The 23807-nt window shown below is 43.3% G+C and overlaps 2 protein-coding genes across 4 annotated transcripts; both read left to right on the top strand.

Moving 5' to 3' along the window:
- Positions 1-4063: 4063 nt before the first annotated feature.
- Positions 4064-8916, top strand: LOC104352985 (keratin, type I cytoskeletal 19). 3 transcript variants are annotated; one of them, XM_086478027.1, is made up of 9 exons: positions 4064-4269; positions 4396-4615; positions 5306-5388; positions 6323-6479; positions 6731-6892; positions 7038-7163; positions 7300-7520; positions 8335-8360; positions 8831-8916. In XM_086478027.1, exons 1-9 carry the CDS (start codon positions 4064-4066, stop codon positions 8914-8916), a joined length of 1287 nt encoding a protein of 428 aa, XP_086334153.1. The 3 variants fall into 3 exon arrangements, with proteins under 3 accessions (XP_086334153.1, XP_086334152.1, XP_009957743.2); XM_086478026.1 differs by having other exon boundaries at positions 4064-4615; positions 8834-8916; XM_009959441.2 differs by having other exon boundaries at positions 4064-4615.
- Positions 8917-12763: 3847 nt separating this feature from the next.
- On the top strand, positions 12764-23041 carry KRT23 (keratin 23). Its single transcript, XM_009959430.2, has 8 exons — positions 12764-13180; positions 16746-16828; positions 18213-18369; positions 19974-20135; positions 20227-20352; positions 21090-21310; positions 22231-22262; positions 22938-23041. The coding sequence occupies exons 1-8, from the start codon at positions 12764-12766 to the stop codon at positions 23039-23041; spliced, it is 1302 nt and encodes a 433-aa protein (XP_009957732.2).
- Positions 23042-23807: the final 766 nt, after the last annotated feature.

The following is a 23807-nucleotide window of genomic DNA, read 5'->3' as shown; positions in this document are numbered from 1 at the left end:
CTCCAATAACGCAAACTATAAGTTATAAAGATACTTTGCAAATGTGTATTTTGACTGAAAAGTTTTATTTTCAAAGACTGAATTGAACACATGTGTAGAAAAAAAAAGATGTTTAAAAGGTTAACAGTTTAAAAGTGTTTAAGATGTTGAAAGTGCCAAGAATTGAATGAATTCATAAACCCTGCTAAAGAAATTGAGGCTTCAGAGACTTGAAAAAATCTTGAAAAGGCTAGAATTCTTGGTTTTATAGCCTTATTCTAATGTTGGTTTATAATTATATTGGTTTTGTCCCATAATTGTAGGGTAATGAAGGCTTTCTGGTGAAATGTTTAGTATAAAATCACTCAGAGACTGTAATTTCAGAGTTTGGTTCAGAAAAAAAGTGTTTTCTAAAGGTATGTAATGCCTGAGTGACAGTTTTATCAGCAGACTGAGATGATAAACAAGCTGGTTCTTGAATGGAACTCTGTCCTCCTGAAAGGAGAGGCTAAAGCGTGTCAACCCCACTAATTCCCCAAGAGAAGTAACAAAAGAGTTTGCAGAGCACAGACATGTCAGGGAATGTCTCCCAGGAAAGCCCTGTGGAAGCATGACAAACCGCAGAGCTGATGCACCACAGGTACAACGCTGAGTACTGTGCAAAGGCTGGAACCGTGTGGCAAGGCATCGGATAAGACATCTCAGAGTGAAGACAGCCAGAACAGAATAAAGGCAAAAGCTTGAAATAGCTTTTTTTTTTACTTCAGCAAGTGATTGGCTTCAATTCCCTTGTACAGACTATAAGGAGAGAAAATTTTGTAGACTGAAGCTGACGTTCCAGCTGCACAAAAGAGCTAAATGAAGAATGAACAGAGCAACAGAGAGCTCTACCAGTGCAGAGGCAGACCCATTCAAGATGTTCCTTTCAAGTCCTCAGTGGTTATGGATCTGGAAGCATTCCAAACCTCCTAAATACAGAGAAATGTAACTTATTTTTTAAAAAATTATAGATAGAACATAGCAAAAATGCAGAAATAACAATTGAAAAGAAGAATACGATTGTGTACCTAGATCAAGAACCAAGCTAAAGACATGATTTTCACATACTTGTTCAAATTGAGATATGAAATTTGATTCATCAAACCACTTTTGATTTCTAAACTTTTACTAATGTAAATACCAAATTGTGTCATAATTTTTCACCGAAGCAAGCTTTGCCTTACATCGTCCGTTATAAGCTGCTACGATGCACGTAGGTTTTGATAGAGCAGTCTTCAACCTGGAGACAGTAACAAACCAACAACATCTACACAAATAAATACCATGAGTGAGTGAATCCTGAACACACCCCGGCATCTGCCAGCAGCCTGCTCGCAGTGCAGCGGCACAGGCATGCTCACCGTCTCTCTTCCACCGGAACGGCCGGTGCTCGCCAGTGAGCTCTCAAAGGCGAAGGGGTTTCTCTTTAGGAAAATCCCTGCGAAGCACAGCGACTGAAGCACGCTGCAAATAAATGATCCATAACCAATCACCCCCAGACTCCACAGTGCCTCGTTGAAGCACCTTTCCTTGGAGTCTCCTGTGGTGTGAAAAGACTACCGGCAGTTTCTAGCAAAATATTAGGAATTATTTAGAAGTAGTTGTTTAATAGGAAAGAACAAATAGTGAAGATGATGAAGGCAGGGACAACCCTCAGGTCTGCAAGTGCTGTGCCCTGCACTGACAAGCTTTGGGTCGTGGGGGCACATCCCAAGGATCTGAGTTGGGTGATTTATAGAAAATTGAAAAAGCCACAGAATCCCCACCACTACGGTTTTCTGAATTACATTATAGGACATAATCTGTAGTGGCTGCTTGATTTATTTTTGTTTTTCCCAACGGTAAATATTCTACAGGAAAGAAACAGCTTTCTATCTGCTACCTGGTTTTTACACGTGTTCATCTGATAACCATCTAGAATAACGCACAGGGCACTTTAAGAAGCGGCAAAGTGCGTTTGACCAGCAAGCTTCCAAAGACGTTACAAAGACTGAGTGAAAGAAGACGGAATGAAAAATCCCCAAAGTTTCCTGTTAAAGCTAATGGAGTTTCTAGAAGTGATTTTGCTAGATTCTTTTAAAGTGGAATTTGATCCTGTGTATGCGGGATCACTCAGCTGAACAGACCCAGCAGCATGCACACCTCAGGATGTTTACATTACAGGGGTCTTAAAGGCACTTTTTTATCTTCAGGAGAGTTTGTCTCAACTTGTTCCCCGAGATACTAACTCTGGAGACATACAGACCTGGCAAGCTACGCAGAAGCATTAATCTGCCCAACAGCAAAACCGAACTGCTGTGGCAAAGGTCCAGGTTCAGTTTGAAACATGTTTCCACAACTGGGAAACACCCTGTCTTTTCCAATCAGCTCAGAATGAGTGGACATCCTCAGAACCAGGCTGTGAAGCTCTGTACCGCAGCTAGATCTGGGCTGTTTCTTTCCTCCCAAGTGCACACCTTCTCCTAGTAAAAAGGCTGTGCATTTCCCTGCGGCTGCATTGGAGTCTCAACTGTAGATTTCAGAAAACCCCTCAGTTTATTCCAACAACTGGTATGAGCCTCAGCTTATCTGCAGTCACCCACCCTGAATTCTAAGCTCAGCTTCTGTTGATTTGCACCATCAAAAACTGTGCTAAGAGCCAGAGTCTCCTTATCACGCTGTTAGCAAACAGATCATTTTTCTTATTTCAAAGTTTTATTTTATAATAATTTTGGTGGTTCCAAGGCAGAGACGAGAGAAAGTTCCTCCCACATTCACTTCATCCCTGCTCTTCTCCCTCTTCTCAGCTCCCAGCTTCCTCAAGCCATTATGCGCCTCAGCACCAATTCATTGTCTTACCATAACCCACTTCTCCAGCTGCAACCTTGGCTGTCATCTGAGGAATGTCACCTTGTGGTGCAAAGAGAATGGGGCCTTTCTGCAACCGCCACGCTATTGCCACACTCCCCGCACACACATTATCCCCAGTGACACCGCCCAGCAGGGTAAAGAAGCAGTTAATACTTCCTTAAAAATCTCCCAAATCTGCCTTCCCATAGTCACGCAGTACTGAACAGAGCTGTGTTAATGAACCACTGCCTTTGGAACTTCACTTGGAAATTAATAGATCTGAAATATTCCGGTGTTTCAGACTCCCACTTTAATGAAGGATTAAGACTCTTCTAAGTGCTCCTCAAATCTTATTTTCAAGAATTACTTCATTTCGTAGTGCACACTGGCACTAAACACATTTATTGCGACCTGAACAGTTTCATCTTAAACCAAATTTGTTGATGTTTTCCAGAAGTAACAGGAACTTAGTCCTCCCACATTTCTTCTGTTAACCGAATTATTTCAATCTGGTACTACCCTTCTTGACTATTTCACAAGCATTAGTACATTAACTGTGCCCACTCTTCCTCGTCCACTGATGGATGCTAATCGTTCTTCAGGCAATCCTATGATTATATGCTTTTTGTACTGAAAATTCAGACTCCAGAATCTATTCATTCCAAGCAAAGAACAGGAATGAGAACACATCAAATTCAACTCCAAATTTTTGATGGGAAAAAATATGGATAGAAAAGAAGAAATAATGGTGAGATAAACTGATGATTGTACATTTTTCAATGAAAGAATCAAACTTGGTTTTTAGAAAAAGTTGATTTCCTTAAAATAGTCATGGTGATTGCTGTAAATGGCTAAGTGGGTGTGGTTGAACTCACTTTGTTTTTCCATTCTTGAATGTCAGGGAGGTAAACTCCAAGTTTCAGAACTGTAGCCTGAAGAAAAAACACTCATCTGAATCATCCCTTTTGTTTAATTAAAAAAGAAAATCCAAGCCCTAGCCCCTGAGATGTGCAGCCAGCTCCGTTTGTGAGGAATGTCATCATAATGGGCCTCACCTCTAGGGAGGGGAAATTTTGGAGGGAGGCGGCAGGTTGGGTTTGTCTCCTAACACCCTGTCTCGAGGGTATAAAAGAAGCACCAGGGCAGCGAAGGCACAGACTTCCCTCTTCTACACCAAGCTGAACCACCGACCTTAGCGCCTTGCTGTGCTGCAGCGATGACCACTTCTTTCCTTCAGAGCTCTGCTTCTACCTATGGGGGTGGCTTTGGGGCTGGTGGCAGCAGCAGCTCTCGCCTTTCCTCAGTCCGAGCAGGAGGAACCTACCGAGCTCCAAGCATACATGGAGGATCTGGTGGCAGGGGTGTCTCCATCTCTTCAGCTCGGTATGTCTCCTCTGTAGGAGGTGGATATGGTGGCGGCTTGTGTTCTGGTTTTGGTAGTGGTTACGGAGGAGGCTACAGTGGCTTTGGTGGAGGGGCTGGCTTTGGTGGAGGAGCTGGCTTTGGTGGAGGAGCTGGCTTTGGTGGAGTCTATGAACTTGGTGTTAGCTTTGGTGGTGGTGATGGCCTTCTCTCTGGCAATGAAAAGATAACTATGCAGAATCTGAATGACCGTCTGGCCTCGTACCTGGACAAGGTACGAGCACTGGAAGAGGCAAATTCAGATTTGGAAGTTAAAATTCGAGACTGGTATCAGAAGCAAGCGCCCACCAGCCCAGCTCGGGACTACAGTAACTATTACAAGATAATTGAAGACCTCCGAGACAAGGTATGACATTCGTAAGTAGAGGAGTCATAAGAATTCATTAGAGTTGTGGAACTGCATATTCCACTTCTTTAAAATACGCTAAAATAGTTACAAAACAAATATTGATTTCCCCAACTCCAAATATGTTGTGGTTATGAGCATTCTAGCAGAAAAGAGTAGCTGCTTCCCAATTTAAAAACCAAATATGTTATCCTGAAATGTGACGTTTGTTGAAATTAAAATGATTGCACTGAAAGCTGGCAAAACATGGCAAAATGTGTTTCGAATTATCAATATATTTATTCAGTAATCAAATAGCAAAGAATGTGACAGGCAGGCCTCAAAGGCTGAAAAAATAATTCTCCTAGCTACAGATAAGATCAGGTGTACAAATGTACTTTCTCGTGTTTCTAATTTTGTTACACAAAGGTATCTCAGCTCTCTGATTTGCATATGGAATGTGGAAAAGAGCTTAGCGGTTTGGGGTTTTCTCTATAAAAGCTGTAAGAATTAGTGTGACCAAAGAGCAGCACAGTAAGTTGAAATGGCTATTGCAATCCAGAAAGCACGTCTAACCAGGGACAGCACAACAGAGCTCCATTCCTGCCTTCTTTGGCGGTTTACAGCCTCAGTAACTACCACTGTGTACTCACGACCATGGCATTTCGCCGCTGTTCACAGGAACCTTTTTCTGTGTTTCTCAATTGCCAGATCCTTGCAGCTACTATTGACAATTCCAGAGTCATTTTGGAGATCGACAACGCCAGGCTGGCTGCAGATGACTTCAGACTGAAGTAAGTTTACCCGGAGCACACGTGTCTTCTCTCTCCTTGTCTCTCTCTCTCAAAACAGTTTTCTGAAGTGTAGTATTACTTTTTATCGAGAAAATAAAGTTCTTCAGTCACTGAAGGACACATTTTGAAATTATGGAGAGGTATTTTTCCTTGGTAACTCCTGATGAAAAAAATCCTGGCAAACAGAATCAGTGTGACGAAGGATCAATTTGGAATATAAACCTGACAGAACACAGTATTCAGATCCCTGAGCTGTTTGTATAATAAATTGTAGTTCATGTCTCAGTTTTTTAGTGATGCTCTCAATTATTTTTACTGGCCTAAATCACAGGGGAAAAGAACAGAGGAATAGGTTGGGATTTTCACTTGAAAGGAACAGGGTGGTGTGAAGAGATGGCTGTTCAGTTGCAGTAGCTCTCTCTCAGTCTGAAATTTAGAAAAGAAAGCCAAAGAGTAATTCGGGGCTTACCCAGCTCATGGACTCAGCAGCACATCAGACACTGCTGAAAAGATGATAACGATACTCGTGCCACTGATTCACCTTGCAGTGAGGTACCCGGAGGGTTATATTTTCTCCTTGAGTGTCCTAGGCAGAACCAGGCAACCTGTGCTTCCTTCACACCAAGTCCGAGGACACTGCAAAAGGGCTGTCCTGTGTGACAACTTTTCTGTTGATGCTGATAATCATTAGTAGGTTCTGCAAAGTGAAGTGTCATGTACTCCTCGAGAATAAAATCAGATGGCAATGCCTTCATATGCCCTGGCTGGATGTTGGAAAAAACCACCTTCACTCCCCTTACACTTCTTTTCAATGCATGTTTTCATCTATAGCCCACTGTTCCTCCTACATTCAACACAAAATTTCATAGTTTTATAGCTCTACTGGGTACAAGCTCGTACATATTCCAGTGCTTGTTTCTTTTTTAAACCGCAGATATGAGAATGAGTTGTTCCTGCGCCAGAGCGTGGAGTCCGACATCAACGGCCTGCGCCGAGTGCTGGATGAGCTGACCCTGGCCAGAGCCGACCTGGAGATGCAGATTGAAACGCTGAAGGAGGAGCTGGCCTACCTGAAGAAGAACCATGAGGAGGTGAGAGTCCATAACAGCGCAGAGAGGAAACTACTTCCCTCTGGAATTTATGCCTCTTGGGTGAGGAGGGGGAAATCCAAACAAAAAGCAGTAAAGCAGGTGCGATGAGAGATAAAACTTGATAAATGCTTTTATATGTGCTCCACCTATGACACGTGAGAACAAAAGTACTGCGTAGCACGGATTGCTGAGGGCAGCAAGTATGAGAGGAGGGAGCCTAACCTGGTGTCCTCTGCCTCCTGCCCCCGCAGGAAATGAAAGAGTATTCCAACCAGCTAAGCGGGACAGTCAACGTGGAAATGGATGCAGCTCCCGGCATCGACCTGACCAGAATTCTCTCTGAGATGAGGGAACAGTATGAAGCTCTGGCTGAGAAGAACCGTAAAGATGCTGAGGCCTGGTTCTTCACTCAGGTACAGCTGCGCCAATAAGCCGCAAACGATGCATCGCCTAATTATTACTGCCCCAGAAGACGGGATGGGCCCTCCCTTTCTCAATATAACTGAGATTTTTTTTCTACAATATGTATGTGATTTTACAGTTGTTTTTTTCTTTCAGACTGATGAGCTGAACCGTGAAGTAGCCACCCATACACAACAGATACAGACCAGCAAATCGGAGATCACAGAACTGAGGCGCAATGTCCAGAGCCTGGAGATTGAGCTCCAGTCGCAGCTCAGCATGGTACGGAGCTGTCCCAAGCACATCACAAGTCACTACTAGTACCTCCCCCCCTCCCCCTCTCTGTCCTGCCTCTCCTCAGACCCCCGCGGTGGGACAAACCCACACGCTGACCTGTTCTGACGCTATTCCCCTTTAGAAAGCTGGACTGGAAGCCAACTTGCGAGACACAGAAGCGCGGTACTGTGCCCAGCTGGCGCAGATTCAGGCCCTCATCACCAGCGTGGAGGAGCAACTGAGTGAACTTCGATGCGACATGGAGCGTCAGAACCAGGAGTACAGAATGCTCATGGACATCAAAAGTCGCCTGGAGCAGGAAATCGCCACGTACCGCCACTTGCTGGAGGGCCAGGACTCTCAGTACGTTACTATACACAAACCCCGTGATGATGAGATCAGGTTAATAACATGACAGGTTGTAAAGCAGCAATTTGGGGTTGCTAAGCTGACTCCCGATTACCAAATTACACCCGCTGCACGGGCAGCCTTTCGAGTGCTGGCGAAACAGCTGCCTGGCAAAATCCCCGGCGTCGCTGTAACTCAGCCTAAATCTCCAGATCAATTGTGCTGATGATCTGAAAATACAAATGCAACCATTTCGGCTATAGTGAGTTACTGGGCACCATAGGTATGTCTCACATAATCTCTTGTTGCACTGGAATAACAGCCTTCAGCCTGAAATAACCCATAAAAACCTGTTCTCAGTATGTCCTTAGCTCTTGGTTTTCTGCACTGAAAACATTCACCATCATACACCAGTAGTCCCAACTAGAAAAGAACGTGGTTCAGACCACAGCTTACTTTAGTAAAATCCACATTTTAGTGCCCATTTCTCACATCTGATCTACACACAGAATTCCTTTTGATTTCTGAGAAGGAATCAGCTCCTTATATTGTTGCTAGATTCTGACATTTTGAGAAGTATATAGACACCTGTCAGGACCCAGACTGGTCTGACTGCTGTTCATATTCCCCACCGAGTAGAGAGGAGCGGCCTCCCAAGCAGAGAGCACCTTAACAGTAATACTAGTGACAGCACAGCCCAGAAACAGCCCATCGAGAGCAGCAGAGAGAGACCACGGCTATTCACAGGCAGTGGCTCCTACATGGATCAGCGGTTTCGGTGGGCAGGGTCAGTGACAGTCATTAATCAAATATTTCTTCTCTTCTGCAGGATGTCAGGAGTGAACCCCAAGGACGGTAAGAAAACTTTTGATTTAAAGAGCGGCTGAAATGACTTGACAAAATAGGATTAAATAAGCCTATCTTTTTTTGCTTAGGATTACTTCTTACTAACACAGATTAGTCTCTCCACAATGACCACATTCTTTATCATTTAGACACTTATTTTATGTGCACTTTTGAAACCAGCAGCTTGCCAAAATGATTGCATGAACTCCTCATGGGATTCTAAAATACTGAAATCTCCCAAAGGTTCCTAAGTTCCTCTGCTGATTCACACAAGAGACATCCAAACCGGACAGTGATGTGCTCTCATAAGCTCTACTGGATGAGGACCAGTAGAGAGAGGACAAGCTGCAAAGGCAGTTCCCCTTTGATTTGTGAAAAAGATCTTGTGAGGAAACAAACTAGAACCCCATTGCACAGCTCTTCGGTGTCTTAGCAGTCTATTTTTTTCCCCCTAGTTGAATTCTTTTTTCTTCCTACAGCAGCATTTCTGAGCAGTAGAAGACCTCTCGTGGGCATTGAAGATGACGGAAAATCTTCTTCTACTCGTGAAAGGAGACTCCAGTAAAGAAATACTGACTCCCCTCTTGCATAACACCATATTCAATCAGTGCAGCTACACGTTGGCTGATGCTAAGAGAAATACCCTTTCACTTTCACCAAATCACAAGAATGTAATCCAAGAATGTGCAAAGCTTGATGTCTTTCCTTAAATTTGCTCTCCCTTTTTACATGATCACTTGGCTCTGTGGGTCAGAGCCAACAAGCTTGTTTCCTGTCAGCAGCTATAGAGATTCCTTACAAAAGAAACTACATAATAAAGTTTCTGTTCTGCTTGAGCAAATACATCCAGTCTAATGTGGTTTTTCTGAAGTGAGTCGGGCATCGCCACACACATGACCATGCAGTGCCCTAACACAGTGCTCCCGGACCCAACACAAGAGACGCTCCGTGGATCACACCAATAACAGTAACTTTAACAATAAAAAAGGTGATGATGGACGGACAGATATAAAGTGCCATTAGACTCTCCCAGGGATCTGAAGCTAATATCAGTAAAAAACTGAGAAGTTAATGAAAAAACCCCTTAAGCTCTTTGTTCTGAATTCAAAGTGCACAACAGGACTATAAGTCATGCACGAACAAAGCGCACCTCTGAAAAAAATTAAGATTTTTCCATATATATATATATTCACGTTCCTGCACTTCCTTCAGCAAAAAGGCAAATTCCCTCAGCTCTGGAGGAAGCACTAGGGAAGGTCCAGGCGCAATGAGCTGTTCGAGCAGAGTTTGCTGTGACTGTTTTGGTTCCCCTACATAAGGAGGGAACTCACCAGCCCGTGGCACGACCGTAGCTGTTGTGTTAGCAACGCTGGCCTGCAAATCTACACTCCAGTAATTGAAGGGAGATGCTTGTAAAGATTTAAGAGGCTAGTAATTCCCCACTGCAGAAGCATATAAAACAACTACATGGATGCTGTAGTTTGCTAACATAACCTGTTTGGAAAATTTGTTGTTAGCCTCATTGCTGGGTATTTCAATCCACATACTAGTAACTACAAAAATGATAACATGTCTGGAATTACATACTTTATTTTCCTTCCACCCTCCTTAGAGACACTACTTTTCTGTCTTCTATTTTCTGACATTTAAAAAAAAAAAATCTACACTGCTGACACCAGCCCACAGTGCAGCCAGGACCGCGGCTGCAGGACCGTCGGCACAGCACTGCTAACAAACACCCGTACTGCTGGCATTCTCACTGGAAAGAGCTGACAAGAAGTTCTTGCAAACTGCAGCAAAGCAACATCACAATCTGCTGGAAAAGAAAGACCAAATGGTACAAACGATATTTTTCCTGATGCAGAAATCAGGTCACTATTGTACGCATTGCTCGGACAGCAAGAGAGAGCCATTCCATGGCCAAAGGCAGCCATGCGTTTGTATTTCAGCTGGAGGAGCTGAGTCAACACGTGCTGGTCACGGGATATTTACCTGTACAATGTAGGTGTCAAAATATTCTGTCTGTACTTAAACTGCACTCTATAAATCCAGTTCAGTTTGCTTTTCATGTTCCAACCCAGCAGAACAGGCACGATTCCCAATAAAGCCGCTCGGGACCACGCACTCCCCCGTTCCCGCTAGCTCGGGCTGCCCAGCAGCTCCCCAGCTGAGGGCGAGCACTGGTGAGAGCAGCCACCAGCTCGTGGTGCCACCTGCTGACGATGCTCCAGCTCCTTCCTCGGGTCCCTGCTTGCCTTCTGCGCTCGGGGGATTAAACAGTTGCCCATGAACAGGTCCCACAGTGCCGGCCTGACAAAGGAGAGCCACGTCTGGGTCTGAAGTCAGTTTTTTGGTCTTTTTCATGGATCCTCAGCATGTGTTGATGAAAACTGTGGGGCATCTTTTCCAGATTGAAAAGGCTGAGCTGCAGAGGAAACACTTCCTATGTGCCAGATCACCTTTGCTTTGTGTTATTGCCAGAAAAAATACAATTCTGCTTCCCATGGTGGCTGTCCATATGTATGGATTTATATTTCAGTGCAGTATTTCACAGGTCATCAGCTTGCTGAACTGCCAGGCTACAAACTCCAGACTGAAATTAATCCCCACTGAGATGAACTGCACAGCAGGACATGAGGGGCTCTGTTATACTTTGGGGGTTTTTTTCAAGTCAGGCCTTCATGTTTCGTCTGGTGCTTCAAGCTCCTCTGACCCTCACGCAGCAGGGCTGACCCCGAACTGCGGCTATTAACAGTAGCTGTTATCAGTGTATTTGGTGACAGCCACCCCTTGGGCTTACTGGAAAACCATATCCCAATGATTCATTTCCTCAAACTAGAAACGCTAGCATTTCTAGAGAATGAAGGGCATGAGGAGTAAGAAGGAATATGCACTCAGTGGAAATGTAACTGGTAAAAAGAGGATCTGCAGGTGCTGAGCAGATCTGACGCAGGGCCACCAGGAGGAGCTCAAAACCTGCCCTACGCAGAAAACGAGGCCCAGGAGGCATCCCAGGAAAGGACCAAGTGCAGCGACTCCTTAGGACTGAGACATTTCAGATGAAACAAACAGAGAAAAAAAGATTCCTTCAGGTTTCTTCCAGGACAGTGTAACTCGGGTTTGTGCAGGCTGTTCAACCCCACACTCAGAGTGAGTAACAGTGCCAGGACAGAACTCAAAGAGCTGAGCCTTCAGCTGCTGTAAGGGAGAACAGCTGCACGGTTGTGAGAGCCCGTGCCCACTCCGCTTTCCACCTCTTCCCAAACCTTCCTCCTCTCGCCCATCCCTCCGTCGGGTCCAGAACTCCTCTGAAAGACAAGGTGAACCCAACAACCCGCACTGTTGCCCTGGGAACCCTTGGCGAGTCAGCCGCTGTCCACATGAGGAGTAACAGAATCTCTGCAGAAGCCAGACTTGGCTGTTCTGTATTTGACGGCAGAAGTTTGACAGAAGGTTACTGAAACTTTTGAGAAAGACTATATCTGCTGATTGCCAGGCCAATTTTTAGGACTGGTAGCTTTAAACAATCACTTGAATTTTTCAAGTGTTGTTACAAACTCATGTTCTAATTATTTTCTATAGCTAAACATATAAAGATCTTAATAGTATTAATACTCGTAACAGTGAGAATTTCCTGCACTACCATCGATTTCAACAAGACTATTGAAATATGACTGCACCTCAAATCATGAAAAAAATCACCAGAAAAGATTGTGAAGTGCCTAATTCTCATGTATTTCACCTGGAAATGGGCAGCTGAAGGGAATAGCTGGGCCTTCCTCACCTCAGACTGGAGGTTTAGTCAAATGGCAGAGGTTGGATAACTTCCTTAAAGCCTCACGTCTCACGCAGGCTGAAGCTGTTCGGTACGTTAACAACAGCTTGACAGCACATGCTGCGTTTCAGGATTCACAGACTGCTGTAATTCTAAAGCCTGAGAATTACAACAGAGAGAAAGTACTTTGAGAGACCCATCCCTGTCCCAGCTCTCCATTTATTCTGTAATGGACGATACTCTTCCCCTCATAAGCAGGGAAACATAACGTACTAACTACAGGGTTAGAAAACTGTCTGAGGCACAGCTGATCCTGTTCCACACCTACTGATTCTAGCCACACCTCATATTATAATATGAAAAGAAAAAGAAAAAAAAAACCACCAAAACAACCAAAAGGAAAGCAATCCGGTATGCGGCTGTGAGTCCAAATAACAACAACAGTGTGTGCAGGCTCATAAATGCTTCAGAATTGACCAAGAGGAAGCACGTTTCATGATGACACAATCTTGTTGCTGTAGTCATTCATCGAAGGGAAACTCCCACAGGAAAAGGCATAAAGCTGCTTAGGGAAGGCTAAGAAGCTGCTCAGTGCTAGTCAGTCAAACATTGGGTTAGATTCACAACAGAGCTCACCATGACTACCAGCCAAGGCCCTTTTCAATTTTTTTCTGGGTCCCTCAGGGGTAGTTCAGGGTGTGGTTTGGCCCAGCAAGGACCTTCTTACAGACCTTCGAGTGCAGATGGTGGTGCCAGCAGCACACATACGTCCTTCTCCTGTGCCAGACCCCTCTGGCTGGCTACTGGAGGAGGGGCACCTTGGGGAGGCTTCGGCGAGCACCCTGGGGAAAGCATCTTCCTGGGTGGGAATGAGAAACAGACTATGCAAAACCTGAATGACCGTTTGGCTGCTTATCTGGACAAGGTCCGTGCCCTAGAAGCAGCCAACGCTCAGCTGGAAAGCTGCATCCTAGAGTGGCACAAGAGAAAGTCTCATGGAAAGAGGCATGACTTCAACCAATACGAGCAAAACGTCACTGACATGCAAAGACAGGTAAGTCAGAGCTGTAAGTGACTATGTCATTCTGTGCTCTTTTAAGGAATCTGGGTACTCATTTATGCTGCTGGCTTTCCTTTAAAGAAAGTTAAAGAAAACCTTCTAAATGTTAGAAATACTAAGGAAAGTGGTCACAGGACCTTGGGCAGAAACATTCTTTGTGTTCACAAGGAGGAGAATGGGGAACCCGACAGAAAGGCTGGAAGGAGACAAGGGGGATTCTGCAAAGACCGGTAGCATAAAGAGATTTGTTTGCTGCCAAGTGTTCGTTTCTGTACATGAAACTGTGGTTTGAGTAACTATGTCTGGCAGAATTTGGTCTTTTTGACTGCACATGTACTCAAGCAAATTACAAAGCAGGCAAACTGAAGAGTCTGCCCTCTGTTGCATTTCATTTCTTTGATTCCTGTGGTAGCAGACAATGAAACTACAGGAGGTTTGGGTCCAATGAGCTTATGTAATCAGATGGAAAAATACTTCATTGTAATTAAGAAAATAGCAGTGACAAATTCCTTGTGGATGTTTTCACTATAATTAAAAGAAGAATTTCTGGTTCCTGCCAGCAGTTAATATTAACGTTCAACAGTAACTCTTTCAATCTCCCAAACTCACGTGTCTTCAAATTTAAGCATAATATTAATCTGTATTCATAATGAACATACTTAGCACTGTAACCATCTGTGTGACTAACCATTGTAATTAACTTTACATAGCTGTACGGGGCAAAACCCAAAGCTATTCCAAATGCAATGCTGTAGTTTTCCCTCCACGTTTTAGAGTGTGGCCACTTGGCATTCTCAAGACCCTGTGACACTTTTTCAAGAGGGCTTGCGAATGGTATGATCCCACATCTTTGCTGACTGAGGCCAGGGACTTAATCAAACTCCTGCTCCCTGTTAAATGTGTTGCCTCCAGGCAGAAGATGAGGCATTCTGACCACAGACAATGTGTAAGGAGAGCCAGAATTGTCCTCACCTATTTCTCTTTTGAGGATAAAGCAGGGTCATCTGTCTCCAGACTTGTCACTTCAGCACTTCCTTTTTTAACCGATCCAGAGACAAAAACTTGTTCATCAAGAAGATAAACGTGTTCACATTGATCGGAATGAATAAATCAGAAAGCTTTAGGCAGACAATTAAGACTAAAAACATAATGCCGGTTGGGGTAAAGCCCTCCCTTTTGAACAGGTTGCACCCAAAACACTTATTTCTGACACTCACCACTTCGGGGGCTGTCAGTGGCTGCAGGCACCTGCTGGACCAGGGGCTGTCTCAGCACCGAACGTGGTGCTCCCGCTGGGAGCCAGGGCTAGTACAGGATTATTGACAGGTGACAATTCAGTGATTGAACCCAGAATTTTTACTTTCTCTATAAATTATTGCAATTAGCACCATGACTGCCAGTGAAATGAATGAAAATATAGCATCTAACTATTAACCATAATTAAATTAATTAACCATGAATTTAAAAGGCAAAACTAATTTAGCACCCAAAATGAAATTTAGAGAAAATTTAGGATCCTCTATCCAATAACCCAGAAAGTCTATGATATACTGGCTGTCTAAACTTGGAGGCATACAGTCATTTGGGTCCTACATTTTGGCCAACACTCTTCCTCGAATACCTGAGTTCTGGGTGAACATGCCAGATGCAGCAACAAGCTGCCTTGCTCCAGCCTGGCTCCACTCTAACCCAGACACGAAGTAAAACAGCACCAGTTCTTCAGGTAAATGCCTCATTCAAACATCTGGTACCGCTAAACAAGCAAACTGACTCACAGAGCATCCAAGGATTGATGCTGTTGGACAAAGGGCACGAGACATGCTGAGGAAGCAGACGGTGCAGGAAGCCTTCTTGAAAAAAGTCTGTTTTGAGAAGGAATTTGAGAGTATTTCATACATAATAAAGTCTGGGTTCTTCGTTAAGTTACCTGTAAGTTTGCAGATTGATATTAGTGATGCATCCATATTCATGGTAGCAAAGAATTCTGTACCATTATAGACAGGTAAGTGTCCCCATTCAAAATGCACTGCGAACTGGCAGAGCAACCAGTACCTACAGCAGTCAGCAAAACACTGACAACTGTTCAGATTGCAGAGAAAGGGTCATAAAGCATTTCCAGAAATGTGGTGCTGTGTTGCACCATTATGAAACGGCACAAAGTTGAGGAACTCACACGTTGCTTTCTCATTGCCTTACTGCCTTCCCTAGAAAACTGAGCGTTCCCTAAGGATGGATTCAAGCATTGCCTCTTCTCTGACAACAAACTCCAGGCAGGGACAGGTTTAGGGGACTGTTATACTACTTCGGCTGGCCTTGATCATGTCCCAGGGCAGTATCTGAGGTGCGCTGCTAATTGCTCAAGAATGTACAGTCTGTTCACAGATTAGTTAAAACATTCCACAGGCACCTTCTTTTTCACTCGGAGAGGTAAACTTTTGACACTTCAGCACAGTTTTGTCATTTCCTCATTTCTTTGTGATTCATTTAGGTGTGCGAAGTCTTACTTCAAGGTGCTGAGAGCTCTGTAAACGGCTAATGATTTCTGTACAGCCCTAATGCACCTTGTTTTGCTATGTAAGTGCTGAGTGAAGGCAGCTGTTGGAATTGCAACCGTGCTTCTCCTTCCTCTTTGTTCGAGAAGGACATGACGTCCCACAGTATTAGTTCCTGCTCATTATATATGAGCTCCTGCTAGGGTTCTCTCAAAGATTTTGAAGGGAATACCGAGCTGCCACAGTCAGCTCTGCAGTGCAAAGGTGTTCCATGCTCGCAGGGACTGACAAGACGTTTCAGTGCGTGCTGAGTACGGTAAATGAATGATGCAGTCGCTTCCTCCTGCACCTTTTAGGGCAACTTTCACCATCCCAAAGCAATATCAGAAACAGGAATTAATCACTCCGTGATGCTGGACGACTCAGTACGGTTATAGGTGAATAATTGCGTGGACCATGACAACTAGTTGCCAGTGTTATCCTCAAATGGCAATCCACGTGACTCCAGACTGAGGGACATGGTGGATCGGAGGGGTCCTGCTCACGGGTTGACGCTACCATCATCGTTCTGCCTCTGCATCACCACGCTGATTCAGCACGGTGGTTATGCACATGCTTACTTTTTAGCGTATGAGTAATTCCAGCATTTTGATTGTACTCAGACACAGCTGAATTTGCCCTAAAGGTGACCAGGGCTGCTTTTCCAGCAATGCTAAACAGAATCAAAATCAGTTCACAAAAAAAGAGGAAGACAGTGACTGTTACCCTGTAATATACCATGAAGTTTGTGCAATATTATTCATAGCCTCTACCTGGCCAGGAATAAGATGACTCCTCCTGCTTCAATCCAGAAAAGTAAGACAAAGAGAAAAGTAAGACTATGGCAAAAGTTGCAGAAACACCTAAGGGAACCAGGAAAATAAGCTTTTATTCATGTACTCTCCTTAACATGGAACTTCTACTATTTAGGTGCTTCCTACAAGCAGCAGGGAGTCTAAAACAAGACAGGTTGCTCCCCATCACCATATGGCAACACTGAGTCTCCTGTTGGATTTTCTGTTTTCCAGATTGAGGATGGCAAGATCACCAATGCCAGTATCCTTTTACAAATTGATAACGCAAACATGGCATCTGAAGACTTCAGGCTCAAGTAAGAAAAGTTCTTTGGTTTCCTTGATTAAGTTTGAAAGTGGATTAAGCAAAATATTGCTTTTTCTTGATAATCCAATATGAAACTGATTTTACTGAGGTTTTCTGCTGATAGTGGATAAATAAAACCAATGCAGAACAGAAAAAAAAAACCCAGAAAGGATAAAAAGGATGCAAAACCCACAAATGATTGCTGAACAATCTTGAGTCACCCTGTTTATGATACTTAGTTCAGGGCCTGAAGAGCAGGTTTTACAGCAGACACTTGATACTTGTGACAAAAGGCACTTAAAACTGTCATCTGGGAATACAAACCAACCCTTCCCTGCATTGGGCTTCCCCAGTCCAGCCCCAATCTATTTCCTGCACTTGTCACCTCTCCTGCCCACCTCCGCAGGAGATCCCCGTCCTTCAGCACCTTCCGCTGCCCAAGGGTTGCCCTTCCTTGGCTACCCCTACGCAGGCTGATTTTTCGGCACGTTGTTGGAAGATAGTTCTCAGACCAACTAAAAAGACATAACGTTTGGACAGAAACAGGCAGATCTTCGCAAAGGGAAGACATTTACATTTCTGTAAGTTAGACGTGTTAGGAATCGTGAAGATTTGTCTTATTTTCAGCAGATGATGATCAGCTATTAACAAAATCTCTCCGCTTCTGGTAATACCCTAACAAACTTCAGGACTCTGCCCACTGTAGGCCTTATCCAGCCTTGCCTTCCTTTCTGTCTCATCCCCATAGAAAGGCAACAGTGGAACTACTGTGAGAGACTGGAATCAGAGAGTGAGTCTGGTGGACTGAACATAGAAACAGCAGTAGAGCCCACCCAAAAAAATGAAGTAAAGTGAGAGATTCTGAAGAGCAAAAGTGCTCCATATGCCCAAGGGAAGACACAACAGTGTCCTTCCGACTTTGGCTCGCTACAGATGGCAAACTCAAGAGGTTTAGAAAGGAATGTTAGTAACTGGTTCCATGACATTTTTCCTGTTTTCTGAAGGACTGAAAAGTTATCATTTTGGAAAAGCTACAGAAAGCATTGATTGTTGATTCTGTTTTCACATCTTTATTGACAAATTTTTGAGAATCGTATTTTCAAAGCTTTCACAACCTGATTAATGTTAAAATGAAAGAAGGAGCAATTATAGGAGGAGCTGTGAGGAAGAAAGAAAAGCAATAATAAAACCCATCTTATTTTTTAGACTATTCAAGAATATTCAAAGACCATATTTTAGAAATAGAATTTGTTTCCTTTTTTTTTTGTTCTCTCTAGTTCCCTACAGAGAGGACTTCAGCAAGTCAACTTCTCTTTGATACTCTTGTATAATACAAGAGGCCCGAAGGGGTCTGTTCTCAACAAGCTCACTTGATCCTCTTTTTCCTCACAAAGGTACGAAGCAGAGAAGGCTCGCAGGCAGGGAGTGCAGCTCGATGTTGAGAACCTGCGTAAGGAGCTCGACGGCCTGACCATCGTTACAACAGATCTGGAAATGGAAATCGAAGGCTTGAGAGAGGAGCACATCCTCAGGAGGAAAGACCATGAGGAGGTAGAAAGAGTTCCACTTGGTAAAATCCTATCACACAAATCTTCACTACCATGTAATTAACTTTGAGTAAGATCCACAATCTATAAATGGGATTGATGATTCAGACCCTAATCATGTTCCTAAAGAAGCCAATGAGAGTCAGATGAGGCACAAAGGGCTGTACTACTTCACCAATTAACTTGGGATTTCAGGATGGATAACAAATTGCTGTATTTTCTCCCACTCTTTTCTGGTTACCTACCCATCTGTCACACATGGCTAATAATACTTACACATTCGACAGAAATGTTCTCAGAAATACTTAGACACAAATACACAGAGATTACAAGTAAACCGGAAACGTTACTGGTTGCTGTTGAGTTTTATTCATCACAGACTTTTCCCTCAACTCTGGACATATCATTTAGCAGAATCACAGAACACAGAGTGGCTGAGGTTGGATGGGACCTCTTGAAGCCACCTTGTCCACCCCCCAGCTCAAGCAGGGTCACCTAGAGCAGGCTGATCTGAACTAAACAGGCCTTGAATTCTCAAAGGATCAAAATTAAAAAGAACGGTTGGTGAAGTCAAGTAAAATTACTTATTCTTGCAAAATCCTGAGCACAATAATTAGATAATACTTAACGACTGTCAAAAAAACATCCTGCTCTCAATTCTTCCAGAGCTACACCACAACAGTCTCTGTCATTCCCTCACACAGAATACCACTGCTTGACAGCACGCTGGTTTCGTGTTGCTTGATCTGGTGTTGTTCTCAGTTATTACCTAATGCAGAACCAAACATCCCACTCAGTATCTGTGGAGTATTAAAATGGAGCCCAGGAACACAAGGGTTACACAGCAGCGGGTGCAGCTGTCTTTGGCTGATCCCCGTATAGCCAAGGATACAACCCAACAGTGTAACGAAACAGTTCTTGGAAGCAGGGCAACCCTCAGAGACATCAGCATGTCCAGTTGATCTGCATTTCGGAGGCCGTGATGTCATACCCAAAGCAATGCTACTTTGCCTGGGCGCTTTTGAAAATGGTACCTAGCACACAGGACTGTGCTACACCGAAAGGAATGTTGCCATACCCGCTTGACTTGTCCTCTAATTATGTTGTTTACACGGTAATTATATGCTTTAATCCAATTATTCCTTTAACAATTACATAGAAGTTTTACATTACTCTCCTGTAAACTTAGGTATGGCTCCATAAATATTCACATACAGGGTAAGAAAGATGAAATTACTGTTAGATTTTCATCAAAGGTTTTGGGTTCCTAACAGATAAATAAATAAAAAATGTCAGTGCTTCTTCATCAAGTACATATCTTCCAGAACAGAACATAAAAAGATCTTCTCACATTTTTTACTGAGTTCTCTAGCACAGTTCTGCTACAGAAGCAGACGTAAGTCACTGGTTTAAGTCACGTCATAGTATTATCCATATATAAACTTGCCAAATAGCAGTTACTCAATCTATATCATAATTAACCCACCACAACGAAAAAAATATTTTTGGGTGTTGTGAGAGGATGGAACTGAAAAAGACAGGAGAGGAATGAAAACTTTCCACTTCCATAAACAAGTGTTCTTGTTTCCTCTGCTAATGTATGAGTAGGATATGGAAGCAAATCGCTCATCCCAAGACTTCAAAGTCAACGTAAAAGTAAATGCAGCACCTCCTGAAGACCTAGCCAAGATTCTAGCAGAAATAAGAGAAGATTATGAAGCCATAATTGAAAAGAATCGCCAGAGCCTGGACAGCTGGTACAAAGAACAGGTAACGGCTATTCCCTGCTCATTTCAAAGATCCCGGTTGTGCACAGGACTGACTAGAACCAGTAAACTTTCCTCTTGCTTCTGCTCCACAGAGCGCAGCTATGTCTCTGGCAGCAACCCCTAACCCAGAACAGATACAGCGCAATGAGAACGAGATCAAGGATCTAACACGTACTTTACAGTCCCTGGACATCGAGCTGCAGGCACAGATGAGTAAGGTATCTATCGCAGACACCTCTGCCGGTCACTGATACTTCATATATTCTCAGAAATTGTCAGGGACCAATTCTTCATTAAATCCACAGCCTAGCATAACCTTGTTGCAGTTATTAGAGTATCAGTGAAATTGGAATTTGGACCGTGCTCGACTGCCAGAATATGCAAAATAGATTCAGCAACCATCACCAAGAAGTGAAAAATTTATGTCTCTCCTTAGAACAAAATATGGGGAGAGGAAAAAGAAGAGATGGGATAGCTGACTCCATGATCTAGAAAGAAAAAATGTCCAAGAAGACAGATAGTAATACAAAGTTCATGTTTACAGCCCCTACTATAATGCATGAAATATATGAACTGTGAAAAATGTTGGTGGGGATCTTCAGAAAGATTACTCAGCTCTTGTGCAGGTTAAAGCTCACATACCTGTGACCTGGAGACTTTGGCGCAATTCTGGACAGTAAATGCAGAACTGACAAAAGAGTCAACAGTTACAGGAGCAGTTTTGAGCAGGAAGAATAGGGATAAATTACTCAAATTTTGCTTCTCATTACGCACACATGACACAACTTCATGATTCTGCTGTCTTCCCATCAATATCATGCAAATACATGTGTGTTTAAACTACCACACTCTTAATTTTGCAATCTTCTAGCTAGACACCAAATTTGCTGGCATTTCTGCATTGTATCTATCACAGAAATAATAACCATAGCATTGGTATTATCTGCTCTGCCAGAAACACATGCTGGAAGACACCTTGGCTGACACTCGGAATTACTACGCTGTTGCGCTTCAAAACATGCAGCAGATCATCTCCAAATGTGAGGAAGAGCTAAGCCAGGTTCGACATGACATTAAGCAGCAAAATAACCAATACAAGGTTCTTCTTGGGATCAAAACTCGCCTGGAGAAGGAAATTTCCACTTACCGCCTGCTGCTGGAAGGGAATGCTGACGGGTAAGGCAAAGCCGCCCGGACTGGAATAGATGAGAAGAGAGTTCTCATATTCGGGTTATTTACTTGTTTGTTTGTTTATGCTTAATCAAAGCTTGTGAGTTCCGTACTACATCAAGGGTTGGTATTTTAATGAGATGGATCATAATAAAAAGCTTGAGCCACTTAGTATACAGAGAAACTTGTATCCATGTAATTTGGATTATCTAAATTAATATAACTTTTTATTAAAAAAAATAATTCTACATTCCCACAGCATGCCTATCTCAGCACAGGAATAAATGCCAATTTCAGTAAAATTCACAGTCATTTCCTATCTTCAAAGCAAGTTCTAGATCAAAAGGAAGCCTAGAGACTAGGTTGGGTCTTTGTTGGTCGGCCATCTGCAGTTCCACATACCAGCGCACACGCTCGGTACAGTACGCCCCGCTGCTGGTGGGTTGTTCGGTTTCTTGTCTGACACCTCTGCAGGCAGAAATCTTTGGGCCTCTATTCTTTATTCGCTCATCTTCTATGCAGACTATGCCTTATTTATACAAAACTAGGAAAAGGAAGATTAGCAGCCTTTATAGCTGAAAATCTCAGGGAGGCAGGGCAGCACGGCACCGGGTACAGGGTTAGTTGTCAGAAGCCAAATGGGATCAACTTGAGCAACTCAGAACATATGAGAAACAACGCAACTGGCCACAGCAGAAGCGATAATGAATGGACACAGGAACGGCTGCAGGTGAGAGTATCAGTACCTAAGACCACCAAAGAGGAAAAGTTCTCGTGGTATAAAAGCATCATTCTTTTTTTTATTATTATTTTATCTCTTTTCATAGTGGTATGAGATCTTCTTACAATCAGCAAGAAGAAGGGGGTGAATAAGTTCTTGAACTTAGCATAACCATTATCTTTCCTCTGTTATACTATCTTTACAGGATAGCAAGAAAATCTGAATCAAAAGCTAAAGGTAAAAGTCCCTCATTTTGTTCTCTATAGTGACTCTTAATTATTGTCATTTCCAATAAATTTTACGCAGAATAATTTTAACCTTAGATGAACGAACTATGAAAGGTTTGCATGGCACTTAATTCTTGTGTAGGCCACATTTGAGAATAATTTCAGTGATTCATCTGTCTTGTGAAGGGCTGCACTTCAGAGCACATTCTGCTGTGTCTGCCCACTCCCGGACTGTCTTCAGACTGACCTCTGTTAGTCAAACACGTTGGCCAAAGCTCAGAGTCAAGACTAAAGCTTTCATGGTCTGTGAGGAGGCAAAGAGGCTCCATTTGGTGACTAAACCAGCGCTAGGGCTTGAGAGCAAACAGCAAATCTGCATGTCTGGAACCTCATATTCTGGCATGAGCATGACCTACAGACATTTAGGATAATCTGCTCTGAAGTCAGATTTGCATTGGCTCAGACGTAGCTGGATTATTCATTTGCCCTGACCTGGACAAGACTCGGGTGACTTTCTGGCATTACATTTCACAAAGAGCAAGAGCAAGTAGTGACTTAAAGGGAAACGTGTAAAGATAAATCAGTTGAGGAGGGAGCTGGTAAATTACTGTAAATGAAGCTTTATACCTGCATCATCTTGTCTCTGCGCTGCTTCTTGTCTAATTAACCTTTCTTTTTCTTTCAGAACATGCTGGGCAGACCAATCGAAAGATCAAAGCAATTGTCCATGACAGTGTGAATGGGCAGGTGATATCCTCCACCATCAACGAGATCCACCAGCAAGCCTGAAGTTAAAAGCTCTGCTAACTACTGGCTTTCCTAGCGGGCCAAGCTCTGACAACCCTTCTGTGCCACCACACACTGTACGTTGGTCTCCCTGTGTGTAAACAGGGTTACTGCAGTGAACTCTCTCCTCAAATGATTTGCAGCCTCGTAATGACAAGTGCCGCACAGAGCTAGGCATAGCTGATACTGTTAGTTTAAAGAGCTTTTAGTCACCAAAACGCTGAAGAAAAGCTATTAAATGAAAATGACTGGCTGAGCTGGTAATGTATGTTATGCACATCTGACTGGGGCACGAATCTCTGCCTGTGATTCATTTATTGCTCTGCAAATTAACTGTAAGTTAAAGTAAATAATCTCTCAACTGTTCTCCTGGTCTCACGTCTCCCATCAGATACCTCACTGCAGCAAATAAATTCTTTTCCATTACTTGTTCTGGTCGTTGGAATTTCTGATTTTGCTTTTTCTTACATATGCACCAGCCCAACGTGGCTGTGTTACTGGCATGGGTCCTGACTGCAAAAGCCTCACTGTTTCAGGAGGTATAAAACTGGAAGGACACAGAAAAGAAGGAAAGAGGTGACATAAGTTACTGGTGACATTTACATAAGCAAAACTATTAGACTTCCCTATGGACAAATTTTCAATGTCATTGTTTAAAACAGCATTATTAGTAGGATTGCTGTGAAGCACACTGTACTACAATAGTCACCCTAGAAACATCTCTTTATTCTTCAGCTTTAGAGACATCTTCTTTAACTCTCTTTACACA

The sequence above is a fragment of the Leptosomus discolor genome, chromosome 25, assembly GCF_034619465.1.
Source record: "Leptosomus discolor isolate bLepDis1 chromosome 25, bLepDis1.hap2, whole genome shotgun sequence".
NCBI classification, from domain to species: domain Eukaryota; kingdom Metazoa; phylum Chordata; class Aves; order Leptosomiformes; family Leptosomidae; genus Leptosomus; species Leptosomus discolor.
This window is presented reverse-complemented; position numbering and strand designations above follow the sequence as displayed.

Excerpts from the sequence above, each read along its gene's own strand:
- LOC104352985 (XM_009959441.2), top strand. The coding sequence starts at position 4,064 with ATGACCACTTCTTTCCTTCAGAGCTCTGCTTCTACCTATGGGGGTGGC. Across the intron at positions 6,480-6,730 it reads TGAAGAAGAACCATGAGGAG|GAAATGAAAGAGTATTCCAA; the intron begins GTGAGAGTCCAT and ends CTGCCCCCGCAG. Across the intron at positions 7,164-7,299 it reads TCCAGTCGCAGCTCAGCATG|AAAGCTGGACTGGAAGCCAA; the intron begins GTACGGAGCTGT and ends ATTCCCCTTTAG.
- KRT23 (XM_009959430.2), top strand. The coding sequence starts at position 12,764 with ATGACTACCAGCCAAGGCCCTTTTCAATTTTTTTCTGGGTCCCTCAGG. Across the intron at positions 16,829-18,212 it reads TCTGAAGACTTCAGGCTCAA|GTACGAAGCAGAGAAGGCTC; the intron begins GTAAGAAAAGTT and ends TTCCTCACAAAG. Across the intron at positions 20,136-20,226 it reads ACAGCTGGTACAAAGAACAG|AGCGCAGCTATGTCTCTGGC; the intron begins GTAACGGCTATT and ends TCTGCTCCACAG.